This window comes from Syngnathoides biaculeatus, chromosome 6 (genome assembly GCF_019802595.1).
Source record: "Syngnathoides biaculeatus isolate LvHL_M chromosome 6, ASM1980259v1, whole genome shotgun sequence".
In the NCBI taxonomy this organism is placed as follows: domain Eukaryota; kingdom Metazoa; phylum Chordata; class Actinopteri; order Syngnathiformes; family Syngnathidae; genus Syngnathoides; species Syngnathoides biaculeatus.
The window spans coordinates 22879954-22905774 of NC_084645.1; the positions used below are offsets into that span (position 1 = coordinate 22879954).

General features: G+C 47.0%; 1 protein-coding gene and 1 long non-coding RNA gene across 9 annotated transcripts in view; one reads left to right on the forward strand and one right to left on the reverse strand.

Annotated features, from left to right (window-relative positions):
* LOC133501896 (semaphorin-4B-like) overlaps positions 1-25821 on the forward strand; it is an 88646-nt gene that overhangs the window by 10910 nt on the left and 51915 nt on the right. For 2 of the 8 annotated variants that reach the window (XM_061822050.1, XM_061822049.1), the window contains exon 1: positions 15151-15300. The exons of 2 other annotated variants lie outside the window; for them this stretch is intronic. Coding sequence is in view for 1 of the 6 variants with exons in the window: in XM_061822043.1 (XP_061678027.1) it covers positions 7974-8094 (121 nt within the window). In the remaining 5 variants the exon portion in view is untranslated. Of the gene's footprint in view, positions 1-7973; positions 8095-15150; positions 15301-23235; positions 23308-25821 lie in introns of those variants that run through there. 4 more of the 8 variants (XM_061822045.1, XM_061822043.1, XM_061822046.1 and 1 more) reach the window with 4 other exon arrangements.
* Positions 447-2663, reverse strand: LOC133501897 (uncharacterized). Its single transcript, XR_009795313.1, has 3 exons — positions 2254-2663; positions 1074-1141; positions 447-974 (listed from the first exon to the last, which is right to left on the reverse strand). It is a non-coding gene; the product is annotated as an uncharacterized LOC133501897 (long non-coding RNA).

A 25821-nucleotide genomic window follows, 5' to 3' on the forward strand; every position in this document is an offset into this window, starting at 1 on the left:
GGACGGACGCCGTCGGTCAGCGTGAAATTTCGAGATCACGAAGCAGGAAAGTCGGACTTGCCTTGAACTTAACGTCATTTCAGCTGCGTCACGTCGCTCACATTATATATATATATATATATATATATATATATATATATATATATATATATATTTTTTTTTATCTTCCTCTACAAAACTGAAAAGTTTCGAGTTCCAGGTTTACTCCTTCAATTCTGGAAGGACCCACAAGCTACATTTTTTTTATTTCCCCTATAATTTTTTATGGTTATAGATTTGTTATTGCGTGCTGTAATTTTCGACCATAGATGTCGTAACCGCATCTCACTCGCCCCCCCTCCCACCCCGTCGGCCCCTCCCAAAGTAATAAAAGCATCTCACAGATTTTGATGCACGCTCATGCTCACCTTGAAGAGGTGAGGCTATGTTTGTTTTGTGGGTTTTTTTTTTGTGTTTTCTTTTTAATTGCAATCCCTCCCAGTCATTAGTAAGATGACAGATGGGCGCTCGCGAGCGATAAACAAGCTGGCGGCACTTTTAAAGTTCGCTTGCTCTTTAAAGACAACCCTCAAATTACGGCAAAACGCCAGACGAGACGAGACGGGAAAGGAATCCCAAATAATGTCGAGGGGGAGAGACGGAAAACGCCGTCTTCATTCGCGTCCCATTTTTATTGTTCTGCGCTGGGTTTCAAATCGTTCAAGCCACTGTAACGTTTTGCACGGTTTGAAAATTTAGCGCAGCGATTGGTCGCGTTGCACACTTTGAGAGCGGCCGTTGCGCTCAATCCGAAGAGCCGCCCCGTGGAATGTTTACGCAGTAGAAGAAGCCGTTTCGGTTGCCGTGGGGACTGGAACTCGTCTTTGCGATGCATTTCACCGCCTCTCGTTGGGTCGCAGACAACTGTGGGTCAGCTGGAAGAGCGTTGGCCTCACAGTTCCGAGGAGCCGGGGTTCGATCCCCACTGCGGTTTGCTGCCACATCCCAAAAACATGCGACATTACTTGGACACTCTAAATTGTCCATAGGTGTGATTGTGAATGCAGCTGTTTGACACCATGTGCCCTGCGTACCTCGCCTCCTGCCCGATGACATCTGAGATAGGCTCCAGCGCTCCTGCGACTCTTGTGAGGATAAGCGGCTAAGAAAATGAATGGATGCAAATAACCTTTCCGGGAGTCCAAATTTGTGGGGGGATCGTAAAACCTTTATTAACTGATTATTTACGGTCATACAAATGAACTAGCTTTATTCTACTACAGTGGGATAATTAGTTATTTTTATTATTTTGTATTGGGATTTTTTTTTTTTTTTTTTTTTTTGCCAGAGATTAATTAACTTTTGGAGGGCCTCAACGTGCCTGGAAATTTGGAGCCACTTTGGATCCATAAGGAATACTAAAAATAAATGTTTAAATATATATAAAATATACACGATGGCAGCTGGGATAGGCTCCAGCACTCCTGTCACCCTTGTGAGGATAAGCGGCTAAGAAAATGAATGGATGGAAATAATCTTTCCGGGAGTCCAAATTGTGTGGGGATCGTGAAACCTTTATTAACTGAAGAGACATTTTAATATTATTTACGGTCATACAAATGGACCAGGTTTATTCTACTACAGTGGGATAATTAGTTCTTTTTATTATTTTGTATTGGGATTTTTTTTTTTTTGCCAGAGATTTTTGAGCCATTTTGGATCCATCAGGAATACTAAAAATAAATGTTATATTAGGGTTATAATTATTATTATAAATATATATTTATATTTAAAAAATTTTTTTTTTAATTTAATCCTGAAGGATTTACCGGGATTTATCAAAATTAATTGAAATCTATAGATTTTTTTTGCAACAGAAAACATCATTTAAAAAGTTGGTTATTTTTAAATTATATGAAAAATTATGACCCGTTTTCTCGAAAGCAAAAACTTGAAAGCAATTGGTCTTTTTGACAAAAATGTTAGCGCCTAAACATCCTCCGTTCTTCAATAAAATGTTCAAATATGAATAATAGTGAAAAGGTCCAACAATACTTAGGATTGTAGTATTAGCTCGGGCTGCAGTATGAGCAATATTTCAAATTCCCTCGTCATGTCACGTGATCTCTTTGAAGCGGTTGCCCCCTCAGCGATCTTTCTGTCGTTTTGTCCTTTGTGGCGGTAACGTTTCTTTGCAGAGGCGAGGAACCGAATCGGCCGGTTGCCGTGGAAACGCGAAACGTGATCGCTCAAACAATTCAAGGCGGCCGGTACCTGCGGCCTCTCAACGCCGGCACACGATTAGCACTGAGTGGGATTTTACGCCGATGTCGGGGGGAGAAGAAAAAGTTCTGTCTCTGTCTTTTTCCTTTCTTTCTTTCTTTCTTTCTTTCTTTTTTTACCCCACTGACTGCAGCATGTGCGCTCAAGACAGAACCCTTCCTTTTATGGACCACGTTTGAGCAAGCGAAAATAAGTCTCACGCCGTCGTCGCCTCCAAAGTTACTTCAAGATTCAGTCTTGATGCGCGCTGCCTGGTTTCCAGGTCGGCAGTTGCGTGGCGGAGCTCGTGAAAGGGACAAGTACGGCAACTCGTGTCGATCAAAAAGGCCTTTTCAACTGGGGTGTCAAAAACTCGTTTCGTCACATTGGAGTTACACTTTTCCCTCGGAAGGCCGTTAGGACTGGGAATCCGTAAAAATCCTTAAACGCCTCAAATTTACACGGGAAATTTATGAAGTGGTTTTCGGATCAGAAATCAAGGTGAACTGGTTTTCCGACTATTGTCCAGGTGGCACGGTGGGTCAACTGGTAAAGCGTTGGCCTCACAGTTCTGAGGACCCGGGATTGATCCCGGCCCCGCCTGGTTGGACTCCGGTTTCCGCCCACATCGCCAAAAACACGCAACATTAATTGGGCATTCTAAATTGCCCCAAGGTGTGATTATGAGTGCGGGTGTTTGTCTCCATGTGCCGTGCGATTGGCCGGGGACCAGTTCAGGGTGCGCCCCGCCTCCCGCCGACGCTAGTGAGGATAAGCGGCTAAGAAAATGGATGGATGGACTATTGTCCATGTTTGGTAAAACAAAACTGCTTGCAATATCTTAACATGATCATTTATGATATGGCAATTTGAAATTTTGTTAAATATATAAAACAAGAATCATTCATTGGCCACATAACATCATGCGGCGGCCCGGACCTGGCCCCCGGGCCTTGAGTTTGACACCTGTGTGTTAACCTGTCCACGTCCTGTAAATTATTGCAGTTAGGCAGAAACTCAATGGAGGTGAACAGACCAGAAGGAGCAGCAGAATGTCTATTGAATTGAAGCAAAATTGTTGATTGTATTCTATCTATCAATTCATCCATTTTCGTAGCCGCTTATCCTCACAACGGTCACGGGGAGTGCCGGAGTCCATCGCAGCTGTCAATGGGCAGGAGGCAGGGTACACCCTGAACTGGTTGCCAGCCAATCGCAGGGCACATCGGGACAAATTGCTACGGGCAATTTAGAGCATTATTCTATTGTATTCCATTTCAAATATCGATTCACGGTGGAGCATCTGGTAAAGCGTTGGCCTCACAGTGCTGACGTCGCGGGTTCAATCCCGGGCCCCGCCTGTGTGGAGTTCGCATGTTCTCCCCCACGGCGACATTAATTGACCCAAGGTGTGATTGTGAGTGCGGCTGTTTGTCTCGATGTGCCCCGACCAGTTCAGGGTGTACCCCGCCTGGCTCCTGCACGTTGACAGCTGGGATAGGCTCCGCCGTGACCCTTGTGAGGATAAGCGGCCAAGAAAATGGATGGATGGGTTCTCGTCTTTAGCTTCTATTCAATGACGTCATTACTCGATGATTTTATGAAGTTAAAAGAAAAAAATTGTGCAATTTTTCTGATTCAAAGCAACTTTTGCGGGACAGCTGGAATGGATGAATGGCTTTCGCGTTTATTTCAAATGGGAAAAAAAAAAGGAAAAAAATGATCTCACGCCACCACCGCGTGCAATCTGGAACATTGTGACATTATTACACAATCTGGCATTACGAGGACGTACGGAGGTGATGATTTTGCTATAATGGGCTCACTGTGTCCCCCCCCCCCCCCCCCCCGCCCGCCCGCTACATAGGTGCTCTCGCTCTTTATAATTGAAACCGCAGAATCGGCCTCTTGTATTGGCTCTCCAGTCGGAAGGTCTCAAGTCAAGGTCACCCCCCCCTCCACACCCCCCTCTTCTCTCTCGCTCTCTCTCTCTCTCTCTCTCTCTCTCTCTCTCTCTGCCCTTCTCAATAGTGTCGTTGTTTTTGTTTCTGTGCAGCAAAGCACTCGTGTCTGTTTGGCGAGTTGGAAACAGTGGCGCTCTTTGCAGCGAGCCTTCTCTCTCTGACTCTCTCGCTCGTGAAAATCGTAGTTCAGGGCCGTCGCGACCCCACGGGTCGACCCGTCCGGAGCGATGTTTACATTGCAGTCCGCAATTCCGCCCAAAACTACAATAATCGCAACTCCGGGAATGTTTTTACGGCGAATTTTCAAAATAAGGACTAGCGAGTGCGTCTCTCCGCCTTCACGGTCGAGCTTATTAACCTTTCGATACTGTTCATTTTCCACCTACGTATTGTGCAGTATGTTCCGGCTCTGCTCTGATCCGGGGCCAAGAACGTCCTCATAATAATTGTCCGGATGAAATTGTGAAGCAGGTATTTTCAAGTCGTATTAATAGCCAGTCAGACATTCACAAATGTTTCAGAGAAATGGACGAGTGTATTTATGTTACCTGAATTTCAAATAGGTCCTTATGTTGAGTATGTACTTTATGACCTACTGTATGTGGTTTTGAGATTTCCCCCCAAAATCCTTCAGAGACGAACAAGTGCATGTTTCTGTAAAAGCCTCTGCGAATGACGGACAGTTTTCCAGGCTCTTTCAAAGTCCCCAGTGAACACCATCCCTGCTATGCAATACAAATGCACGTGCGCAAAGAGACGTGACTTGGACTCTTTTTCAATGGGAACCTGTGCAAACTTGGTGAATGCACAGACAGTTCTCTCAATTTTTCTGAAGTACTCCCTGAACACAGCTGCGACGCTCCCATAAAAAAAATTTAAAAATCAAAATACACATTTTCGTCACTGCTGGTGTCGTGGTACACACGCCTGCCTTTGATGCAGGCAGCGTGGGATCGATTCCCGCTCGGCGATGGTGTCGATCTCCACCCTCTGACTGACTGCTGACCAGTTCAGGGTGTGGTCTCCCTTTTGTCCGAAGCTAGCTGTGATAGGCTCCGCCTTTCCCGCAACCCTTGTGAGGATAAGCGGCTCGGATAATGACATGACGACAAAATACACATTTGTGGCTTCTGCATTTTCACCGTTTCAAGACCACCCTTGTTTTTGAGTTAACATACATTGGTAAAGCTAAAATCCATTTTAGTAGAGATGGATAATTTTGTGGTTTTTTTTAATTTTTTGTGTGTGTTTTGGTCAATTGTTGCAAATTATGACAATTTTCGGGTGAAAGAAAGACAGTCAGGGGCTCTCTTTCCTTGACTGGCGCAAATCCGGTGCTGCGAGGATGCAGGTTAGCCTCAATTTGGTAGTTTTGTGTAACCCAAGTGGATTTAAATTTAAAAGTGAGGTAATTGTGCTGGCGTGGGTGTGTTCACAGCAGATTTCAATCCAATCAAAGCGGGTTCTTTCATTCCCTTTAAATGCGAGACGATATGGAGACGTCGCTATTACGCGGACGCGGCGAGCAGGATGGGACAGGAGCATTGAACATGGGTACGCTTTAGAATCTTTATTAATTACAAAATGAGTTGGTGAAAAGTGCTGGTGGATTATTGTAAATACGAGCAGGAAGACCTCGTATAGTACGCGAGGGTTAAAGTCCGTAAAACATGCGGTTTTTGTTGGTTACACGACTGATTCTTCTTAAGGTCAAATTTCCATTCTGCACGTTCGAGAACTGGTTTTTGGACATTTGGATTTTGTAATCTTATTGAGAGGAAACAGGATGGCAGACACATGGCGGATGTAAGATAGCCAGCCGTGTTTCTTATAAAGGCCCGGCCTCATTTGGTTCCAATTAAATCTGTTTCATCCGGACAGCAGGCAGCATTTGGATTCTCGTGTCTGGATTCTGAGCCACTTTTGTTAGCGGAGTGCAGATCAACACAAAAGAAGCAACGACGTCGACGTATGTATATACGGTGAAGAAAATAAGTATTTGAACACCCTGCTATATTGCAAGTTCTCCCACTTGGAAATTACGGAGGGGTCTGAAATTTTCCTTGTAGGTGCATGTCCACTGTCAGAGATAATCCAAAAACAAAAATCCAGAAATCACAATATATGATTTTTTCAACAATTTATTTGTGTGATACAGCCCCAAGTAAGTATTTGAATACCTGAGAAAACCAATGTTAATATTTGGTACAGTAGCCTTTGTTTGCTATTACAGAGGTCAGACGTTTCCTGTATTTGTTCACCAGGTTTGCACACACTGCAGGAGGGATTTTGGCCTACTCCTCCACACAGATCTTCTCCAGATCAGACAGATTTCTGGGCTGTCACCGTGAAACACAGATTTTCAGCTCCCTCCAAAGATTTTCTATTGGATTTAGGTCCGGAGACGGGCTAGGCCACGCCAGAACCTTGCTATGCTTCTTACGGAGCCACTCCTTGGTTTTCCTGCCTGTGTGCTGCGGGTCATTGTCATGTTGGAAGACCCAGCCAGGACCCATCTTCAATGGTCTGACTGAGGGAAAGAAGTTGTTCCTCAAAATCTCACAATACATGGCTGCGGTCATCCTCTCCTTAATACGGTGCAGTCGTCCTGTCCCATGTGCAGAAAAACACCCCCAAAACGTGATGCTATCACCCCCCCGTGCTTCACAGTAGGGACGGTGTTCTTGGGATGGAACTCATCATTCGTCTTCCTACAAACATGGTAAATGGAACTTTGATTTCAGACCCCTCCCTGATTTCGATGTGGGAGAACTTGCTTTTTTAGCAGGGTCTCCAAATACTCATTTTCTTCACTGTGTAGATAAAGTGCCTCATAATTGATAATTGGTTCATCCCAAGAGGAAAATTAGAAAAGTCACTGGCAGCGGCCTCCGGAGAGACTGGAGCCTTAATCCAGCGCCTTAGACCGCTCGGCCACGCTACCTGTTGGGAATCGGACGTAATCCAATGAGATACAACCAGGCTCGTCGGAAAGTTCTATGGGTGTATGCCTAAACAAGGGCTCAGAATCAAGACATCCCAGGTCTAGACTACCCCAAAAGAGATTCCGTGTCCCATAGTTGGGGCCACAGCCTGTTTTCAATTGCGAATGTCTCGGATGACATCACAGGCAGTAGATGCAACCAATATGGCGACCACTTGCATGTCGAATTAGACTTCCGCAACTTTGCACGTGGATGACGCGCTCTCCGCTCATATTTATTTTTTCGTATGGACATTGAAGTGAATAATCTTGTATGTATTTTTCATGTCAATATCTATTTTAGCATGTTTATAGGGATGACACGCGGGCTTTAAGCGAGACCGTGATTGCGACGGCATCGTCAAATCGTGTTTTTCCCCCACGACCCCTCACGAGCGCCGTTCAAATGACCTTCTCCAGAGGTTGATCACCCGCAAGCAACCAGCGGTCGCGCAACGGCATCCCCCAAAGCTGACGGATGATCTGATTCATCCGGCGGTCCGCCGGTGGATGCCCACTGAGGGCATTTGACAGTGATCGGATCGCACATACCGAATCTGGAGCGGCTCCAAAGGGAGTGCCGCCTCCTCCCCGTCGTCCACTCCTCTCCCCGTCCTTTTGCTGAGCGCAGCCTATGATGTAATGCTCTTGCTGCTGTTCCAGCAACCCCCCCCCTCCTCCCCACCCACTCCTGCTTCTTTTTTTTTTTTTTATAATTCCCTCCCCCTCCCCTTTGCGATCCGCCGCTCCGGCTGCATGTGCGAGACGGCTTGCCGGTTCAGCAGCAGCAGCAGCAGCAGCATCCTTCGGGCTTCTCTCGGGGATCCCTGCGGAGGGGGCGGCGAGGAGCTTCTTCGCCGCTTGTCGCCGCCTGTCCGAGACCCTCGAGACCTGTTCTGCTAAAAGGTAATTTGTTTGATTGTTTTAAGACTGTGTGCAAAGTATGCGGGGAAAGCCGTCGGACGCACCGGCTTTGGGACCGCGAGTGCCATTTGCTGCCGATTCAGTCGGTGTGGCCGCAGGAAGCTTTTGGTCGCCACGGCGTTGGCTGCCATGGCAATCGCTTCCCCTAAATGTGTGTGTTTGTGCGTGTGTGTGTGTGTGTGTGATTTCTGGTTTCCATGGTAAAACAGGCGACACGGTCGCTCATACTGCAACTACTACACAGTGTAGTATCGTCTTCATTTGCATATTTCAAGCTCGCACTGAGCGATGACATCATCGTCCGACGCTCGAAAGATTTTGTAGAAGTGAGTCTGACGACCCCCCCCCGCGCGCGCCCACAAATCGGACATGGACAGAGAAGTCCGGCAGCTCCCCGCGGGGTCGCGCGGCCTCATCTGCATGCAGATTTTTATTTTTATTTTTTTTTTTTGACACCGGCGCAAACGAGGGGGGGACGCTCACTGGCGCATTACGTCAACCCGCGCTCGCAAGTCGTGCGCCGACCGCCGGCGTGCGCTCCTTTCAGAGCGTTTGACGCGTCAGGAGTTGCTTTTGCCTTAAAGTCGCACGCAAAGTTAATATTTCATGCCTCGTCTGGCCCACATGTAGATGGCGGTCATGACTAATTCATCCCCAGGATTTTCCCTCTTTGACATCACTCTTTTGTTTGAAACCCCGAGATTGCTTTGGATTCTCTCACGTCGCGAGTTGGGCAAAGCGCGACCTTTCGGGGGCGCTTGTGCTTCTTGGAAAAGATAAGCCGGGGGAACCCCATTTGTACTTTTGCAGTTTTCCAGATACCGCAGGGTTCATTGATCTTTCCAGCCCGGCGTGTTAACCTCCAGTTGCGGACCGATAATGTAAGCCGCAGCCTCGTTGTAATGAATGCTTGCAAAAGGTCACGGATGGTGTAACGGTTCATTCGGCTGATGTTTGTGGAGGCAGTGATGGTTCAATTCCATTTCAGTCATGATGTGAGTGTGAGATTGTGTGTTGTTACGCACTTGGCCAATAAAGCTGATTCTGATTCTGATTCTGACTGGCGGCCAGTCCAAGGTGTAATCTGCCCACGAGCTCCAGCTCAGCCTGGACCGCCATCGGGATAAGCGTTAAGTTGAGCGTTCCGAAAATGAACTAGTTCGAAGTTCTTGTTTTGCTCTGAAAACAATGCCATTTGTCGATTGTTTCCACCCATTCACTCGTGTTCCTAAACTCTTTTTCAAAAGTGACCGATGCAATCAATACAACATTGAGCTGAAAAGTATATACATATATATATATATAGTTCTGCTTCCTGTTGTCTCTTCAGTGCCACCACCGTCTCTAATCCGTACATCATGGCCGGCCTCACCACTGTTTTATAAACTTTGCCCTTCATCTTAGCGGAGACTCTTCTGGCACATAGAACACCAGACACCTTCCGCCAAGTGTTCCACCCCGCTTGGATCAGTTTCTTAACTTCCTTACCACACTCACCATTGCTCTGGATTGTTGACCCCAAGTATTTGAAGTCATCCGCCCTCGCGATCTCTCCTCCCTGGAGCTTCACTCGTCCCCCACCGCCCATATACTCTGTTTAACTTCGGCTAATCTTCATTCCTCTCCTTTCCAGTGCGTTCCTCCATCTTTGTAATTTTTCCTCCGCCTGGTCCCTGCTTTCACAATATCATCTGCGACCATCATGGTCCGATGGGATTCCAGTCTAACCTCATCTTGTCAGCCTATCCGTTACCACAGCAAACAGGAAGGGGCTCAGCGCGGATCCCTGATGCGGTCCCGCCTCCACCTTAAATTCTTCTGACACACCAACGGCACACCTCACCACTGTTCTGCTGCCCTCATACATGTCCTGTACTATTCTAACATATTTCTCCGCCACACCAGTACCGCAGTTCCTCTCTTGGTACTCTGTCATGGGCTTTCTCTAGGTTTACAAAGACACAATGTAGCTCCTTCTGACCTTCTCTGGACTTAATTTACTTTTTAAACTATTTTTACTCTTTCTTCTCTTTAAAAAAAAAAAAAAACATCCGGACTTTCAATGTACCGCAGATGACGATTACACTGCAGGACATGTACTCGCTCGTATCTCCTCGGCTGACGTCAACGGGCCCACGCAGCTTTGGCCCTTCATGCGGGAGGGCAACATCTTATCAAATATGTCATCAGAAAGCAAGCCATAAATTTTGACCGAGTCTATTTTGGGGGGGAATTTGTTCTGCAGATTTCATTTGTACGTCCAGAACTTCAAATTAGGGACGATGCTCACAGCGTCGGGTATATTCATAATTTCACATTGTGAAATGAATGGAATAATTATCCAAAATGCTTTTACCTGACTGTCCCACTGCTAATAAAAAAATACAGACGTGGTTTCTAAAAATTGTGATTTTTCTTCATATCTCCACTGATAGCTTTGTATATTAATTACAGTTCAGACAAATAGAAACAATTTACTGGTGCTCTTTTCAACTACTGCACTGATTAATTTGACTTAATTGAGAATTTATTATTCACCTAATGAGCGCTCATCGCATATTTAAAATTGGAACAGTCTAAAAAAAATCTCACTTTGCCACTTGAGCATGATAAACTACTTCACTGATACGATAATTAATATATTTTTTTAAACAGATGAGTTAATTGCCTTGACTCTTCACTGATACTAAATGAAAGGAAAGAGAGCAATTGTATCATCTCATTATTAAAAAAAAATCACATGGCCATCTTGTGTTAAAATCCAATTTGCAGTTTATAGATCTTTGACACGGAGAAATGTTTGAGCATTAAATTGTTTTTTTTTTTGCTTGATTAAAGCCCCCCCCCCACGGGGAAATTGATCCGCCGCCATGGACATGCCGGCCCACCTGAGGAGAATCTGGGCTTTTCCTCCCGCTTTGTTTGACGGCTTCTGAGTCGCCAACTCGCGCTGGAGCGGCGCCAGTGACTTGTTGAACAAATTGCTGATCCAATTAACATTTTGGCGCTCGGTCGTGCAAATGTTTGTCTTTTTGTTTGCGCACAAGATAAACACAGATTAGAGAGGACCAAAGGGCGTAAACAAGCATGTGATGATAGCACACTGACCGACGAGTGACCCGAATTTTTCCAGATCATCACTCGGCTGTTTTATTTTTCTTCTTCTTTGTATGCTAGCAAACATCTGCGTTGCGAGCGCTAGCTAGGATGGCAGCGAACGTCACAACAAGCAGCGGTTTGGCAGATTGCGAAGTTCTTCGAAAAAGAGGCTTTAAGATGTCTCGCGTTTGAAGTTTACTGTAAAACTAAACATAAAAAAAGAGAATTTCACATTGTTTCATCAAACGAACCCCACGAACTTTGCCTCGGAAAAGTCTGCTAGCTTGATGCTAACACACTGTGCAAAACACAACAGATGGGCTGACGAAACTAGCTTAAATCTCATATTAAATCTTTAAAACAACTTTGAGCACAAGAGGGAAAATGGTCGGGAAATGAAACATTTTTTTTCTTTCTTCTTATTTTTTACGAGTTGATTATTATTTTAAAAATCCGTAGATTTCAGCCTCACAAGTCCGAATGCATTGTGGTTTCCATCGGCCTCGGCAAGAGAGAAACATTTTTATGAAGTCAACAAGCATGGACATCAGCGGAGTGAGAAAAATGAAACAATATTTTTGCCCATCTTTAAAAAATGTTTTGAGTCAAACATCGATTTGTGATTATTTTCAATTTTTCCCAACCTATGTACACTATTTGCAAAAAGAAGTTGGGCGCTTCTCCCCAAATGCTGCGAACAAATGCGCCAATGGTGGGGTGACAGGAACACACGCAGTGAGCCATGTGACTGGCAGCACCGGGAACTCCAGAAGCAGTTTCAACCCGCTGAGTAATAGTCACGGTGAAAATGAGCATGTGTCCAGCGGTTCTAATGAAAGGCCCCGAGGTGAGTCACATGGCTGGATGTATTACCTCCCTGCCAGGGCGGGCGGGAGAGGCCCATCCGGATCTTCTGGCACAAAGGTGTCAGGCTGAAACAGCACAGACGCAATCACTCCATCCATTTTGTAAGCCGCTTATCCTCACGAGGGTCGCGGGGAGTGCTGGAGCCCATCCCGGCTGTCAACGGGCAGGAGGCTGGGCACACCCTGAACTGGTGGCTAGCCAATCGCAGGGCAACATAGAGATAAACAGCCGCACTGGGGGCAATTTAGAGTGTTCGATTAATGTTGCATGTTTTTGGGATGTGGGAGGAAACCGGAGTGCCCACCCGGAGAAAAGCCACACAGGCACGGGGAGAACATGCAAACTCCACACAGGGAGGGCTGGGTGCCATGGTCCTACCGGTCCCTGTCCTGGCTGCGCCTGCCACAGTCAACGGAGTCGCACACCTGCGCCTCATCACGTACGGTCTGGCCTTTGCCAGATCGTTGCATCATGCCTCGTTCCCGCAATTTCCTGATCCTGTTCTTGGTCTCTCGTGTACCGACTCCTGCCTGCCTCTTACACCTGCGAATTCCATTACTGATGTTTCCGTGGACTGCCCGCTAGGTTCTCGACACCGGTCTTCCCAGACTGCCTCTAGACCTCCTAAGTTGTAGAATTTGGTTCGACCCCGTGTTCTGGTCGTGACACTCGAATTGAACCCAGGTCCTTAGAACTTTTAAGCCAACGCTTTCCAGCTGCTCCACCGTTCCACCGGTGGAACATATTCTGTATTTAAAGACTAGACTCCCAGACAAACCTTTATCCACTTAAGACCTCACACTTTCATGATTCTCCCATATTTTCAGGAGGTACGTCCTCGTAATACTGACCCGGATCTTTTATGTAAGGACTAAGATAAGAGGGAAAACCATATCTAAGAGGTACGTACACATGTGACGTAACGTCTTTGACTATTGCGTTAAACCCCGACTGAACCGAGGATTCTGGAGTCGAGCTGTAAACCCGCAACTAATCTCAATGACACAGCCAAGCAGCAGAACGTGTGCGAATAATGGCACGACGCTGAGACTTGGCGGCGATTCCGGCCTCCGGTCGGACGGTCCGGTCACAAAAAAAAGGCGGGGGGGGGGGGGGGGACAGATGGCAGCAATCTGAGATGCGTTAAACTCTAGAGCGTTCCATTATCTGCGTTAGAGGGGTAACCAAGCAAAGAAAAAAAAATGTAACGCGTTATTGAGAGTCCTGGCGGAGAGGCTGAGTAGCAGGTGGTCACGCTCAAGGAGAGTCGCGTCAACAGCGGCGCTCGGACGGAGAAGAAGACGTCTGGCCGTGGCCCGTGACAGCACGCAGCCTTTTGTGAATTAGCGCTAATTCGAAATCCCGACGCCGCCAAAGCCTTGAACTGGTCTTCGCGTCACCCTCCTCAGCACATGCCTGAAATGTATAATTAGCATCTGCTATTTTAGAGACAGCCGTGCCCGTGTCGACACCCCGCCAGCCCACCCTTCTCCGTTTTCCCGGGAGATGGAAAAATAACTTTTCAACAACTTGCAGGACTGTCAGAAATTAACGGTCAATGCGGTGAAATCTCATTTATCGGGTGGAATTATGACGATTTGCCATCTATGTACTTCAGTGTCTTCCTTTATGAAGGCGTTTCCCAATATTTACTGAGCCGAAGCAGCTATTTTACATTTGAAAGATCTCACGGTGCAAGACTCCACAAAAATATCACAAAAAGTAACATGTGGAATGGTGGATCAGCGTTGGCCTCACAGTTCTGAGATCCCGGGTTCAATCCCGGACCCGCCTGTGTGGAGTTTGCATGTTCTCCCCGGAGTTGCGTAGGTTTTCTCCCCCAAAAAATGCAACATTAATTGGACACTCTAAATTGCCCCTAGGTGTGATTGTGAGTGCGGCTGTTTGTCTCGATGTGCCCTGCGATTGGCCGGCGACCAGTTCAGGGTAAACCCCGCCTCCTGCCAGTTGACGGCTGGGATAGGCTCCAGCACTCCCCGCGACCTTCGTGAGGATAAGCGGTCAAGAAAATGGATGGATGGACCACAATCCGTTCCAGAAAACGGTTCGAGAAGTGATTTGTTTGAAAACCAAATTGTTTGAAAAGAAATAAAGTGTTCCAAGCCTAAAAAAAAAAATTGGGATTTTTAAAGCATTTTTTTTTAGCTTTTCGTGAAAATAATAGAAATTAAATATTTTATTTAATAAAATCCATCCATCCGTCCATTTTATTTTTCATTTTCCCAGCGTGGCGCCTCTACCAGAACTTCTGAACTTTATTGGGTGTTGGTGTGTGCCGAGTCGCATTTTACTTGAGTTTGAATATATGTTTTTTAATTTATCTATTTGAGTTTGTATTTTTATTATTTTTAATTGACGTGATTTTATCAGTTGGCACGGTGGTTCAGCAGGTAAAGCGTTGGCCTCACAGTTCTGATGTCCCGGGTTCAATCCGGACCCGCCTGTGTGGAGTTTGCATGTTCTCCCCGTGCCTGCGTGGGTTTCCTCCGGGTGGGCGCTCCGGTTTCCTCCCACATCCCCAAAAAACGCAACATTAATTGGACACTCTGAATTGCCCGTAGGTGTGATTGTGAGTGTGGCTGGTTGTCTCGGGGTGGCGACCAGTTCAGGGTGTACCCCGCCTATTCCCTGTTGACAGCTGGGATAGGCTCCAGCACTCCCGCGACCCTTATGAGGATAAGCGGCTAAGAAAATGGACGGAGGATTTTCTCACAGTCTCGTTTTGCACATCCCAAAACCATGCATCTGAACAGGGATGTGTGGACTCATTGTTCTGCATTTGGTATTTCCAAAAGTATTGAACACTTCCTCATCCCGCTGCAGTCACAATTTGTCACGGGGCAAATGTGATTCCCGTTCCCCGCAGCGAGCGGGGCGCTTCTGCATATCGCGCGTCGGACTCTCCGCGATGTCATGAGGTCGAGAAATGTTTCAAAATCCCGGCCCGACCCGTTCTTTCATTTCTCATGCGAGTGGTTCTTTTTGCTTGGGGGGTCTGGGCGTGGCCTCCTCGTGAATGGGCGTGGCTTGGCCACAGGCTTCCACCGACTTGAGTCGGTCTGACGTGTTCACGACGGTGCGGTCCGCTGGCACACCGCGTCGGGCAGGCGAAGGGAGAGGAAAGAAGCACTTGTGGTCCTGCTCCCGCTGACTTCTGTGTGGATTTTCCTTCTTTTTTTCCTTTTTGTTTTGGGAGGCAGTGTAAGTAAATCCCGTTGAGACCTTGGCCTCGTTCCGCGTTGCGTGATCTCTGCGTACCTGTTGTTAAAACGACGCCAGGTTATAGCCACGTCCCGCCTCGGAATTGTTTTTTTTTTTTTCTTCTTGTTTTATTATGGCCGAGGGGAATAATGTGCAGCTCGTTTGTTGTGAGTGGAAGTGGGTGTGAGCTGACACGAGGCAGTCTACTACAGGACTTGGGTGACTTTATCACGACAGCCACACACACACACACGTTACTGTAAATGTCTGTCATCGCGGTAGTTTTTATTTTATTTTTTTGGGAGGGGGGAGAACTAAAATGCTTTCTCATAGTGTTGTTATATTCTATACTGCTGTTGTTTTACTGTTAGGGTGTTTGCATGAAGTATATTTGATCAGTATTTATTGCGTTCTATTCTGGGTGAATGACTTTTCCTTTTGTAATTTATTAATTTCATTTTTTTTTTTTAACATTAAACCTTTATTTATCCAGGTAAGGCCGGATTGTCATTTGCAATGCCGATTTGACTGCAGACAGCAAAACAGTGCACATTAAAATGAGTAGTAATGGAGAATAGTAGCAAGCTGGTATTCTGTATTGTATGATTTGTGTTCAAGTATTTGGTGAAAACCAAGTGCTCGTGGAACTGATGAAATCCCCCCCCCCCCCCAAAAAAAACAAACAAAAAAAAAAAAACCCCAAAACCCTTTCCGATTTCAGTCAAGATGTTTTGCCTAAATGACAGGAAGCCATTTCGAAAAGAAACAAGAAGCGGGACCCGCTTGATTTGCCTTCGCGGGCGGCTTTTAAGAACCCGCATCTCCGGTCCTTCAAACGCCTTCAGGACGAACTCGAAAGGCCATTTACAACATTCCGACATCTCGCTGAAAAAGTCTTCCCGCGAGAGGAGAACCCGCTTTAGGTCCAATTGTTGTGGGGATCAATTATGTTATCTTATCACCAGTGCCTGAACTTAGCCAAGAAGACCGTAAACACATTTTTTTTTTTAGTTGGTTTTAGCAACAGCTGTGCCTTGTCTGTAAAGATTTCATCTGAGTTACTTTATCTTAGATCTCATACATTTATTTTATCATATTTGTATTGGTTTGTGGCTCAGCTGGTAAAGCGTTGGCCTCACGGTTCTGAGGTCCCGGGTTCGATCCCGGCCCCGCCTGTGTGGAGTTTGCATGTTGTCCCCGTGCCTGCGTGGGTTTTCTCCGGGTGGGCACTCCGGTTTCGTCCCACATTCCAAAAACACTAAATTGCCCGTAGTTTGGCTGTTTGTCTCCACGTGCCCTGCGATTGGCTGGCGACCAGTTCAGGGAGTACCCCGCCTCCTGCCCGTTGACAGCTGGGATAGATTCTGGCACTCCCCGTGACCCTCGTGAGGATAAGCGGCAGAGAAAATGGACGGATATACTGGTTTAACCACCTTGTGGAGTGACGCTTCCCTGCGATTGGCTGGCAGCCAGTTCAAGGTGTACCCCGCCTCCTGCCCAATGACAGCTGGGATTGGCTCCAGCACTCCTGTGACCCTCGTGAGGATAAGCGGCTCAGAGCGAGTGGGTGGAAGGCTTTTTAGTAAACTGCGGCTTCTTGTAGCTAAGATGCAGTTTGACTGAAAATCTCGAAATGATGGAAATCTTCAGTTCATGTTCACGTTCAACATGATGAGCAAATATTGCAATTGCCATGCAGATTATAAACCGCAGTTCATCTTCATGTTATTAGTTTGGGCAGCAATTTAAAAAAATATTGTATATTGGTACTATCCTACATGGGCAGGATAAAGTAAATATTAATAGAAAAATGTTTCCTAACCATTGTGCGTGTGATGATATCTCGGGGCTAATGTGCTACGGGAATTGCTCCAAGTATTGTTATTCATTTACCACCAAAAAATGTTTCTATGCCAGTAGTGAAAAGCAGAACAATGAAACATAAAAGGAGTATACTGTATTGCAGTACCTCTTATTGTTCAGAAAACATAATCATAAGTTTTGTCTTCATCTAAACAAGACCATATTTCAGTAAACGTGTTGGTAAATTGAGACAAGTGCATCAACGGAAGTCCGTTTTTTTTTTTTTAGACTTTACGCTGATTTGATCGGCCGCATAATTGGCATTTTTTTTGCCAATCAACAAAACCTGACGTAGCCTAGCATGCTAGTGCTACCGCTCGAGGTCGTGCGTAAACACGCTGCCGTTTTGTCGAACAGGTGACCTGAGTGGAGCAGTGAATTCCAAACTTCCTGGAGGCCAAGGCACACAAGTGGAAAAATCTCACAAAAAGTAGATAAAGTAATTGCTGTGTGGATCAGCTGGTAAAGCGTTGGCCTCACGGGTTCGATCCCGGCGCCGCCTGTGTGGAGTTTGCATGTTCTCCCCGTGCCTGCGTGGGTTTTCTCCGGGTGGGCACTCCGGTTTCCACCCACATCCCAAAAACATGCAACGTCAACTGGGCACTCTAAATTGCCCCTAGGTGTGATTGTGAGTCCGCCTGTTTGTCTCTATGTGCCCTGCGATTAGCTGGCGACCAGTTCAGGGTGTACCCGTTGAGAGATAGGCTCCAGCGCTCACCGTGACCCTGGTGAGGATAAGCGGCAAAGAAAATGGATGGACGGAAGTGTACAGATAGATACTGTAAAAGTCCTTTAAAATAGACACGTTGCTCCATCTTGTGATCGACTCGTTGATCAGTTTTTTTTTTAAACTTGCTGACCGGCGATCGGCCCCAAAAATCCCAATTGCGTAAAACTTGTTTATTATGATCATTATTCTAATTTTAACATTCATTTTATGTAGCTTTGGTAGGTGGTTTGCCCCAGTGGAATGATTGTGCCTCCTTTTAAGCAATCCTGCCGCTCCGTGATTAACTTCACACGCAACAAGCGCTCAAGCCTACGGCGACATCGGGCACTCGCCGGCTGCTTTGGTGAACGCGAAATTCAAAAAGAGGAGACTGAGCATCGGTGTCGTCGTGTGCAGAGAACTGAGGACGGCTCGACATCTCCGTCGAAGCCCGCCGTGCGTGAGCCTCGGCGATCACTCCGGCAAAGCATCGTCCGGCGCTCCACGTCGCCGCCGGGGCCGCGCCGAACACACGCTTTGGTGAAACGCGAGAGGGCCCGGAATAACGATGTGGCTCGCGACAGAGACTTTTTGTTTTAGTTCCCCGCGGACGCAGCGTCGTCGTCTGCTGCCGGAGAAAAGCCCGTCTGTGCTGACCTTGGCCCGCAGTTTTCCTTTGCTCGGAGCCACAAAGAAAACAGCTGGCGGTTGCATTCTGGACGCCGGCGGCCTCCACAATGAGCTGCCTGTGCGGTGCTGTCAGAAAAGCTTTGGCTGGTTGGTAAAAGCGCGCCGCCTGTTATATCAACGCTCGGAAAATCCGCACCTCGCCGGAAAGGGATCGCACGGCGCGATCGCGGATACTTGCGGGGGATTTCTTTCGTTTTGTCCGTCTGACAGTGGAACACCGGGGGTTTCCTTTGCAGGAGGGGGAATGCGGCGTTGGCGGCGCTCTAGATCAAGTCCGCTGCAAGTAATTGAAGCTCAAGGATAAGATTAAATGATGCGTCCGCGAAGCCAAGAAGCTGAAAGGGGGAGACAACCTGTTGCACGTGACTAAACCGGTCCGCAAGATTGGCCAAGACAAAGAAGAATGAAATCACAGCGGCTTTCGTCACAGCTTAATCCCGTACGCCGGCGCCATCTGCACGTTTCCATTTTGTCAGCGCGTCCCAAGGGCACTTCCGCAGCGCGCCGCTTCCAGACCGTTTTAGAGTCCTTTTTAAAGCAAAACTATTTTATTTTGTTTTTACCCCAAAAGGCGCACGTACGGTTAAAAATTTGACGTAGTACAATCAAACTCCCTCCTGAGTTGGATCGTGTCGTTTGAAAAATTTTTTTTTATCGGAAACATCGAGGTTGAGTCGTTCGGGAGACAAAATAAAGAGCGATTCTAAGCACGCGTCCCGAGGCAGACACGGAGTTGCCTCCGCCTCAGCGCTCTTCAGGTGTTTTGTGAAGCTGAAGTTACACCACCATGGAAGCAAATATGTGCCGGCAGGATTTTGAATTTGAAATGTGAAGTGATCACGTTTTCAATCGTTTTGTTTCAGTGTAACTTTTCAATGTTCACAATTCAAGGGGCTACAATTCGCTGTCTGAAATTCACCGTCTTTGCCAGCGGGCAGGGTTACTTCAGGTCAGAACCGAACACCCAGCCAATCGCAGTCACGCTTTCTTAGTATGCGATGTCATGTGACTAAGAAGGCGTAAAAGCGATTGGCTGGCTGTTCGGCTCTGACTTGAAGTAACCCTGCCCGGTGGCACAGACGGTGAATTTAAGACCGCGAATTGTACCCGGTTGAATTGGTTAGCTCGTCGGCCTCACACTTCTTGGGACCGAGAGGCTTTTCGAGGCCTGCGCGTGGCAACGACGCGGGCGCGCTAAAGTGACCGCAGCCGCCGTCCATCGATTAGAAGGGAAGAAGTATTTTTTTCGAGTGGCATAGCTAGCCACCTGGCTAACTGTACATTATAGTTGTGGCGAATAACCATCAATGGAATGAAGTTGCTCAAGTTCTTACATAGCGGGCGGGGTTAGGGGGTCTCATGCTGGGGCCCAATTGCGCCACGGGCCAACCTTTCACCAATCTGGAACTCTGAAATGGTGAAAAACAGTTCACCCGTATTCATTTGAATACCAAATAGCTTTGCATGTTTGCAGCAATTATCCTCCAATGTGTAATAATAGATATGGAGGACTTTGTGTTGAATAAAAGCTTTACGACTAGATGACACCCCCCCCAAGAGGAACTTGTGTAACTACATTGTTACTACAATGTTACTACATTGCTACGTACATTTTTAAGCAGAAAGCAGAAAATCACAGCTTGACTGTGGAAACCGGCGACCAAAGCGTGATTTCCGTCAGTCACTTATAAATTGTCGTCTCCACGGCAACAGTTAACTTTGATTTGTCGTCAGGTTCACCTAACATGCGAAAGGTGTCCAGTTCGAAACCAGGTGGAAACGAGGCCTATTGTGTGTTTTATTATTTTGCCATGAAATACACGAAAAAGTGAAGCTCACAGTGAACTGTCCGCTTCCACGATGCTCACAAGGACCGCTTTCGCTCGCCTTGAACGCATCGCTCATGCTGGCTAGCCAGACGGTTTGCTCACCCTGTGAACTGAAAGCGCTGCAGCGCCAAGTTTCTGTAGCTTTGCGGCTTCACTTGAGGACCAAAAGAACTCATCGTCTCGTGTCCATTTCCTGAAAAACAAAAAATGTATAATTCGTCAGGACGTTGAAAACTTCCGCCTTCAATTGAAGTGTTCTTAATCTTCTGCAGTTATTTTTTTTTTAACATCACAATATGTATTACTGTACCGTCTTTTAATGTTTCATGGCAACGATCGCGAGGCGGGCCGTGTTGCATTCCAAGCGGCCTAAAGGTTAAACGCGGGCCTTCGGGGAGTCCTATTACTGTGTACTCTCCGATGGGAACTCTGCAAACACGCATTCTGGGAGCGCAGCGGGCTCCCGTGTTTATTCCCACTCCAGCACTGGGCCGCGATGTGGGAAAGGACCGCGGATGTGGAAACGGGCCAAGCGCTTGGTTTATCTCTACGATTGTTTTTTTTTTTTTTTTTTTTTTTTTTTTAATGTGACCGCAGTGGTAGGAAGTAACGATAAAAAAGGATGAATACGTCGTTAATTTATTCGAGTTGGGTTTTCAAGTAGCTGTGAGTGCATTGACGCCTTGAATTATGAGTTTGTCATGTGACCAGACTTGTAATTCACACGACTTGTATCTCAAATCATCCATCCGTCACGCCGCTCGGGCAAACTGCGACTCGCAAAGGTCACTGCCACCATCTACTGCTCAAAATCCAAACAAAAATTCAGCTAAGGCTTGTAGCTCTAAAAATGATAGGTATGGTCCCTCGTAAGTTGGGGACGGGCACCGCGGTTTGCTTTTTTTACCCTGACTCCCGTCATTTAAAAACTGAAAACAACTTTCTGGCCAACATTTGGCCAAAATGGGCTTTTTCACAAGTTATCAGTTTTGACTTCTACTTAAGTGTCAGTACTTGTGCCACCTGTGCATGACTGCGGCTTAGCCGAAGCGGCGTCTTATTTGGAAGGAATTTTGAGTGCTGCGAACTATCCACCCATCCATTTTCGCTTATCATCATCGCTTATCCTCACAAGGGTCACGGGAGTTCTGGAGCCTATCCCAGCTGTCAACGGGAAGGAGTTGGGGTACACCCTAAACTGGTTGCCAGCCAATCGCAGGGCACATTGAGACAAACAGCCGCACACATAATCACACCTAGAGGCAATTTAAGGTGTCCAATTAATTATAAAGATACATCCATCCATTTTCATTGTCGCTCATCCTCACGAGTGTCACGGGGAGTGCTGGAGCCAATTCCAGCTGAGAACGGGCAGGAGGCGAGGTACACCCCGAACTGGTCGCCAGCCAATCGCAGGGCAAATGGAGACAAACGGCCGCGCTCACAATCACACCTACGGCCAATTTAGAGTGTGCAATTTAATGTTGCATGTTTTTGGGATGCGGGAAGGAAACCGGAGTGCCCGGAGAAAAGCCACGCAGGCACGGGGAGAAAGAACGTCCAAACTCCACACAGCCGGGGCTGGGATCGAACCCGGTTCCTCAGAACTGTGAGGCCAATGCTTTCCAGCTCCACCACTGTGCTGCCTGCTGTGAACTAGCTTGGGGCAATCTTTTCGGGGGTATGTTTGCACGTGTGTCGGCACGACGCTGTCCTCCTCCAAGGGCGTGTTTGCATTTTTTTTTTTCTCCCACCTGTCCCCCGAGTTGCATGTTTAATAATAAAGGTCTATTTGCAAGCGCCTACATTGACACTTGACCTTGGGGGGTTGGGGGTGGGGGCTGTCGTATAAGGTATCACAGTCAGCACCGCGTTCTTATTAGCGGTCGATCTTGTTGTTGTGGTCTGATTAGTGGGACGAGCCCTCCGGGTGGGGGGGCCCCCGTTTTGCAGCCATCTCCTTCTCCGATCGCTGCGATTTTGATATGACGGAGAGTTCCACAAAGCGCCCTTTGAGTTTGTAATCTCGCTACGACGCCTTTCCCGACATTCCCAAGCGTAACGGCACTCGCAGTTAGCCGATAGCGCGGGCGCAAAGGTGACACGTTTGAGAAAATGGCAAACATTTGATACAGCAGAACTGTCGAAATAGTCGAACCATTCCGGGATCTTTGATCTCTGTTTTGTTTGGATTGAGAAGCAAATTTTTCATCTTTGATCTAGACAGCAAATCTAATATTTACAAAGCAACACAGAGCAGGTGCCGAAAGACAGAATCATTAGTTGCGCGATGAAGCGAAAAGTATGCAAAGATGTGTCCCCGGCATGTCATTATATCATCCGAGACACATAAACCGCGCAAAGACGACGCGTGCGGGTTGCACCTGTTATCGCCCACCCGAGCGTCGCCGTCCAAAAGATGTGCGCCGCGAGGTCTCCACGGGCCATGCGCTCCCAAAAATAGACGAGCGCTGCACCGTAAAATGTATTTCGGATGAAGGGACACAAGTGCGTAACGTTCGGCACTGTACGACTGAATTTTGCCGCGGCGCTCGTGCAGGAGATTTCGAAAAGAGATTCTTACGACGCGTAAGCTCCCCCACGCTAGGTCCTATCGTGACGTTAGTGCGAACATGGAACTAAATCCCCCGTTCCGTACCCAACTAGAGATCTCATGACCGCCGATTCCGTAGCATGTGATTCGCATCCTTCAAACGCTCGCCCGCTCAATGGACCGGGTCCAATCCTCACTTCTTCTTCTCTTTCTTGTTTATTTTTGCCTGCAATAAACAGCTCAACTTCAACCTTCAAGCGCTTTCAACACTTTTTCTTTTTTTTAATCAGTTGCCAAAGTCATGAGAGCTTCCGCTGCGGAACAGGCCCGAGGTTGTTTTGCAGCGCGAGTACGGCATCGAGGTGAGAACTCCAACTCATTTTCCCCCCTCGATGAAAGTGATTTCTCACTTATTTACGAACACTTCTGGAAGTCTCTCGGAATTTTAGGCTCTTTGCAGTGAAGTGAAAGTAAGAGGATGTCATCTAAATTGGAAACACCGCAGAGAAGCGTGGTTAACATCTCTGACAGATTTGAATGATTAATTAAAAAAAAAAAAAACAACTCGCCACATATAAAAGACGAGGCATCAAAATCATAAATAATCTGTTCTTGAATGCTCGGAGGCATTTTCTGCATGATGCGGGCACGCTCACAGCCGACAATGAGGGCCGTCAGAGTAGCTAGCAGCTAGCTAGCTAACTGCGCGTCTCATTTGCGCCAGATAACTGCGACGCGAACCAAGGCGCTCCAGTTCTTGTATAGTCGAGGAGGGGTGACTCGTGCCGGGGTCCGAGCGCGTCGCTGGGTGCTGTTTTGGCCGTGCCTCCAAAAATCCGGAAAAGTCCAAACTTTTTTTGTTCAGCGCGGTATGTCCAGTATGTTTCCAGCAGTTATCGGAATAAATATTACATGTTTAGAACCAAGGGGCATGGTGGATCACCTGGAGAGCGATGGCCTCACAATTCTGAAGTCCCAGGTTCAATCCCGGACCCGCCTCTGTGGAGTTCGCATCTTCTCTCTGCGTGGGTTTTCTCCGGGGACTCCGGTTTCCTCCCACATCCCCAAAACAGCTAGCGTGTTACTGCCATGTCTCAGTGATTATTACCAGTAAGTTTTTTGTTTTTTAACCGGCCCTGCGCTAGCGTTAAACTCTGTGTGAGACCGGTGGAATATATGTGCCGAGAAAGTGACTTTTACTGGTCTGGCCCCACCTGTGCGGAGTTGCGCCTGTGTGGGTTTTCTCCGGGCACTCCGGTTTCCTCCCGCATCCCAAAAACCTTGCAACATTAATTGGACACTCTAAATTGCCCTTAGGTGTGATTGTGAGTGCGGCTGTTTGTCTTGATGTGCCCTGCGATTGGCAGGCGACCAGTTCAGGGTGTACCCCGCCTCTTGCCTGTTGACAGCCGGAATAGGCTCCAACACTCCCCGCGACCCTCGTGAGGATAAGCGTCTAAGAAAATGGATGGATGGATGGATGATTTGGAACCAAATCTCTGAAGTGACTGAAATCACTTTACAATGTCTTGAAATATGTTAAAGCGGTTCATAGATGGGGTTTAAAAAATAGATCATGTCAAATCTTTGGTGATTTTTCTCCAAAACACCACATTCTATGAAACGTCCGTTCCTTCGAGGTGATTTTTGTTATTGGTGCCGCACTCGAGTGATCTCGTCCAGACCTCCAATCTTCGGCTTTTCCTTTTTTTCAAAAGTGGAAGAAGCCATTACAAATTTTGCCGATCGTATCTCGTGTCCACGGGACTGGTGTCACTCCGCTTCAAGCGGCATGATGTCACGTTATGATGCGGCGTGTTTGTCCCAAGTATGACACAATTTGTTTCCCCCTTTACTGTTGGGGGGGGGGGCTCATTCGGAGGGCCCGACAGAGATACGGATGGAGCGCTCGTGTACAGCAGTGGCCTAAAAGCCTCCAGCGCTAGAAAAAGGACACAGTGCCGATCTGACAGACAGGCCAGCAGGGCTCATGTTTTTGGAAGAGCGGCACAGTAAGATAGCGATGTCTGAATAATTCATCCTGTCGGTTCGAAGATGTGATATTTTAAGACGCAGTGTGAGTGGCTGCCGGGCTTACGTCGGCTTTTCTTTCTTTCTTTCTTTCTTTCTTTTCTCTATCTGGCACTCCTCCACCAGCCGGATCCAGCACACCGTTCTGGGCGTGCTTAAAAGACTCACACTGAGGATTATTTAGCCTTCTAGGTTGTGAGCAATACGTTTAGGATTCCTGTAAACAATCAGTTCTTTCTATTTGTAGTGAATTAATATGAGCGACACACAGCATGGAAATCTGATTGCTTGAGGGTTGATTTTGTTATTGCTGTAAAAAGGCCGGTGTTGTGGTGCCTGCTCGTGGGGGGAAGCGTTCGGGTGACGTCATTGTACTGATACAATGTGAAGTGCACATCAAATCTCCTGTGAGACCCACTTAGCTTTTGTGTATTTAAACTTTCATGCGGAGGTTTTGTATTATGATATTAGATTATTTTTTTTCCACCCACCTCGTTATGAACAGTTCAGAACAGCTGTCAGTGAAAGAATGAGTGGGGGGCGGTAAGAGAAAAGCATACTAGAACATCCGAACTTTATTTGGCGCTAATCAGAGTCCCTTTAAATGACGGCTAACTCCCGTTTAACATGAGTTTGAATGTCATCGGTTAATTCTGGACACAACCGTATCCCACTTTAGTAACCACATTTTTTTTGTCCTAATTCTTTCTACTTTGCCTCGTGACGTGATTTTTTTTTTTTTTCAGTTGAGTTTTTCGGGTTTTAGGCCACATTCTTCTTCTTCTTCTCCTTTCGGCTTGTCCCGTTAGGGGTCGCCACAGCGTGTCATCTTTTTATCTCGTGCA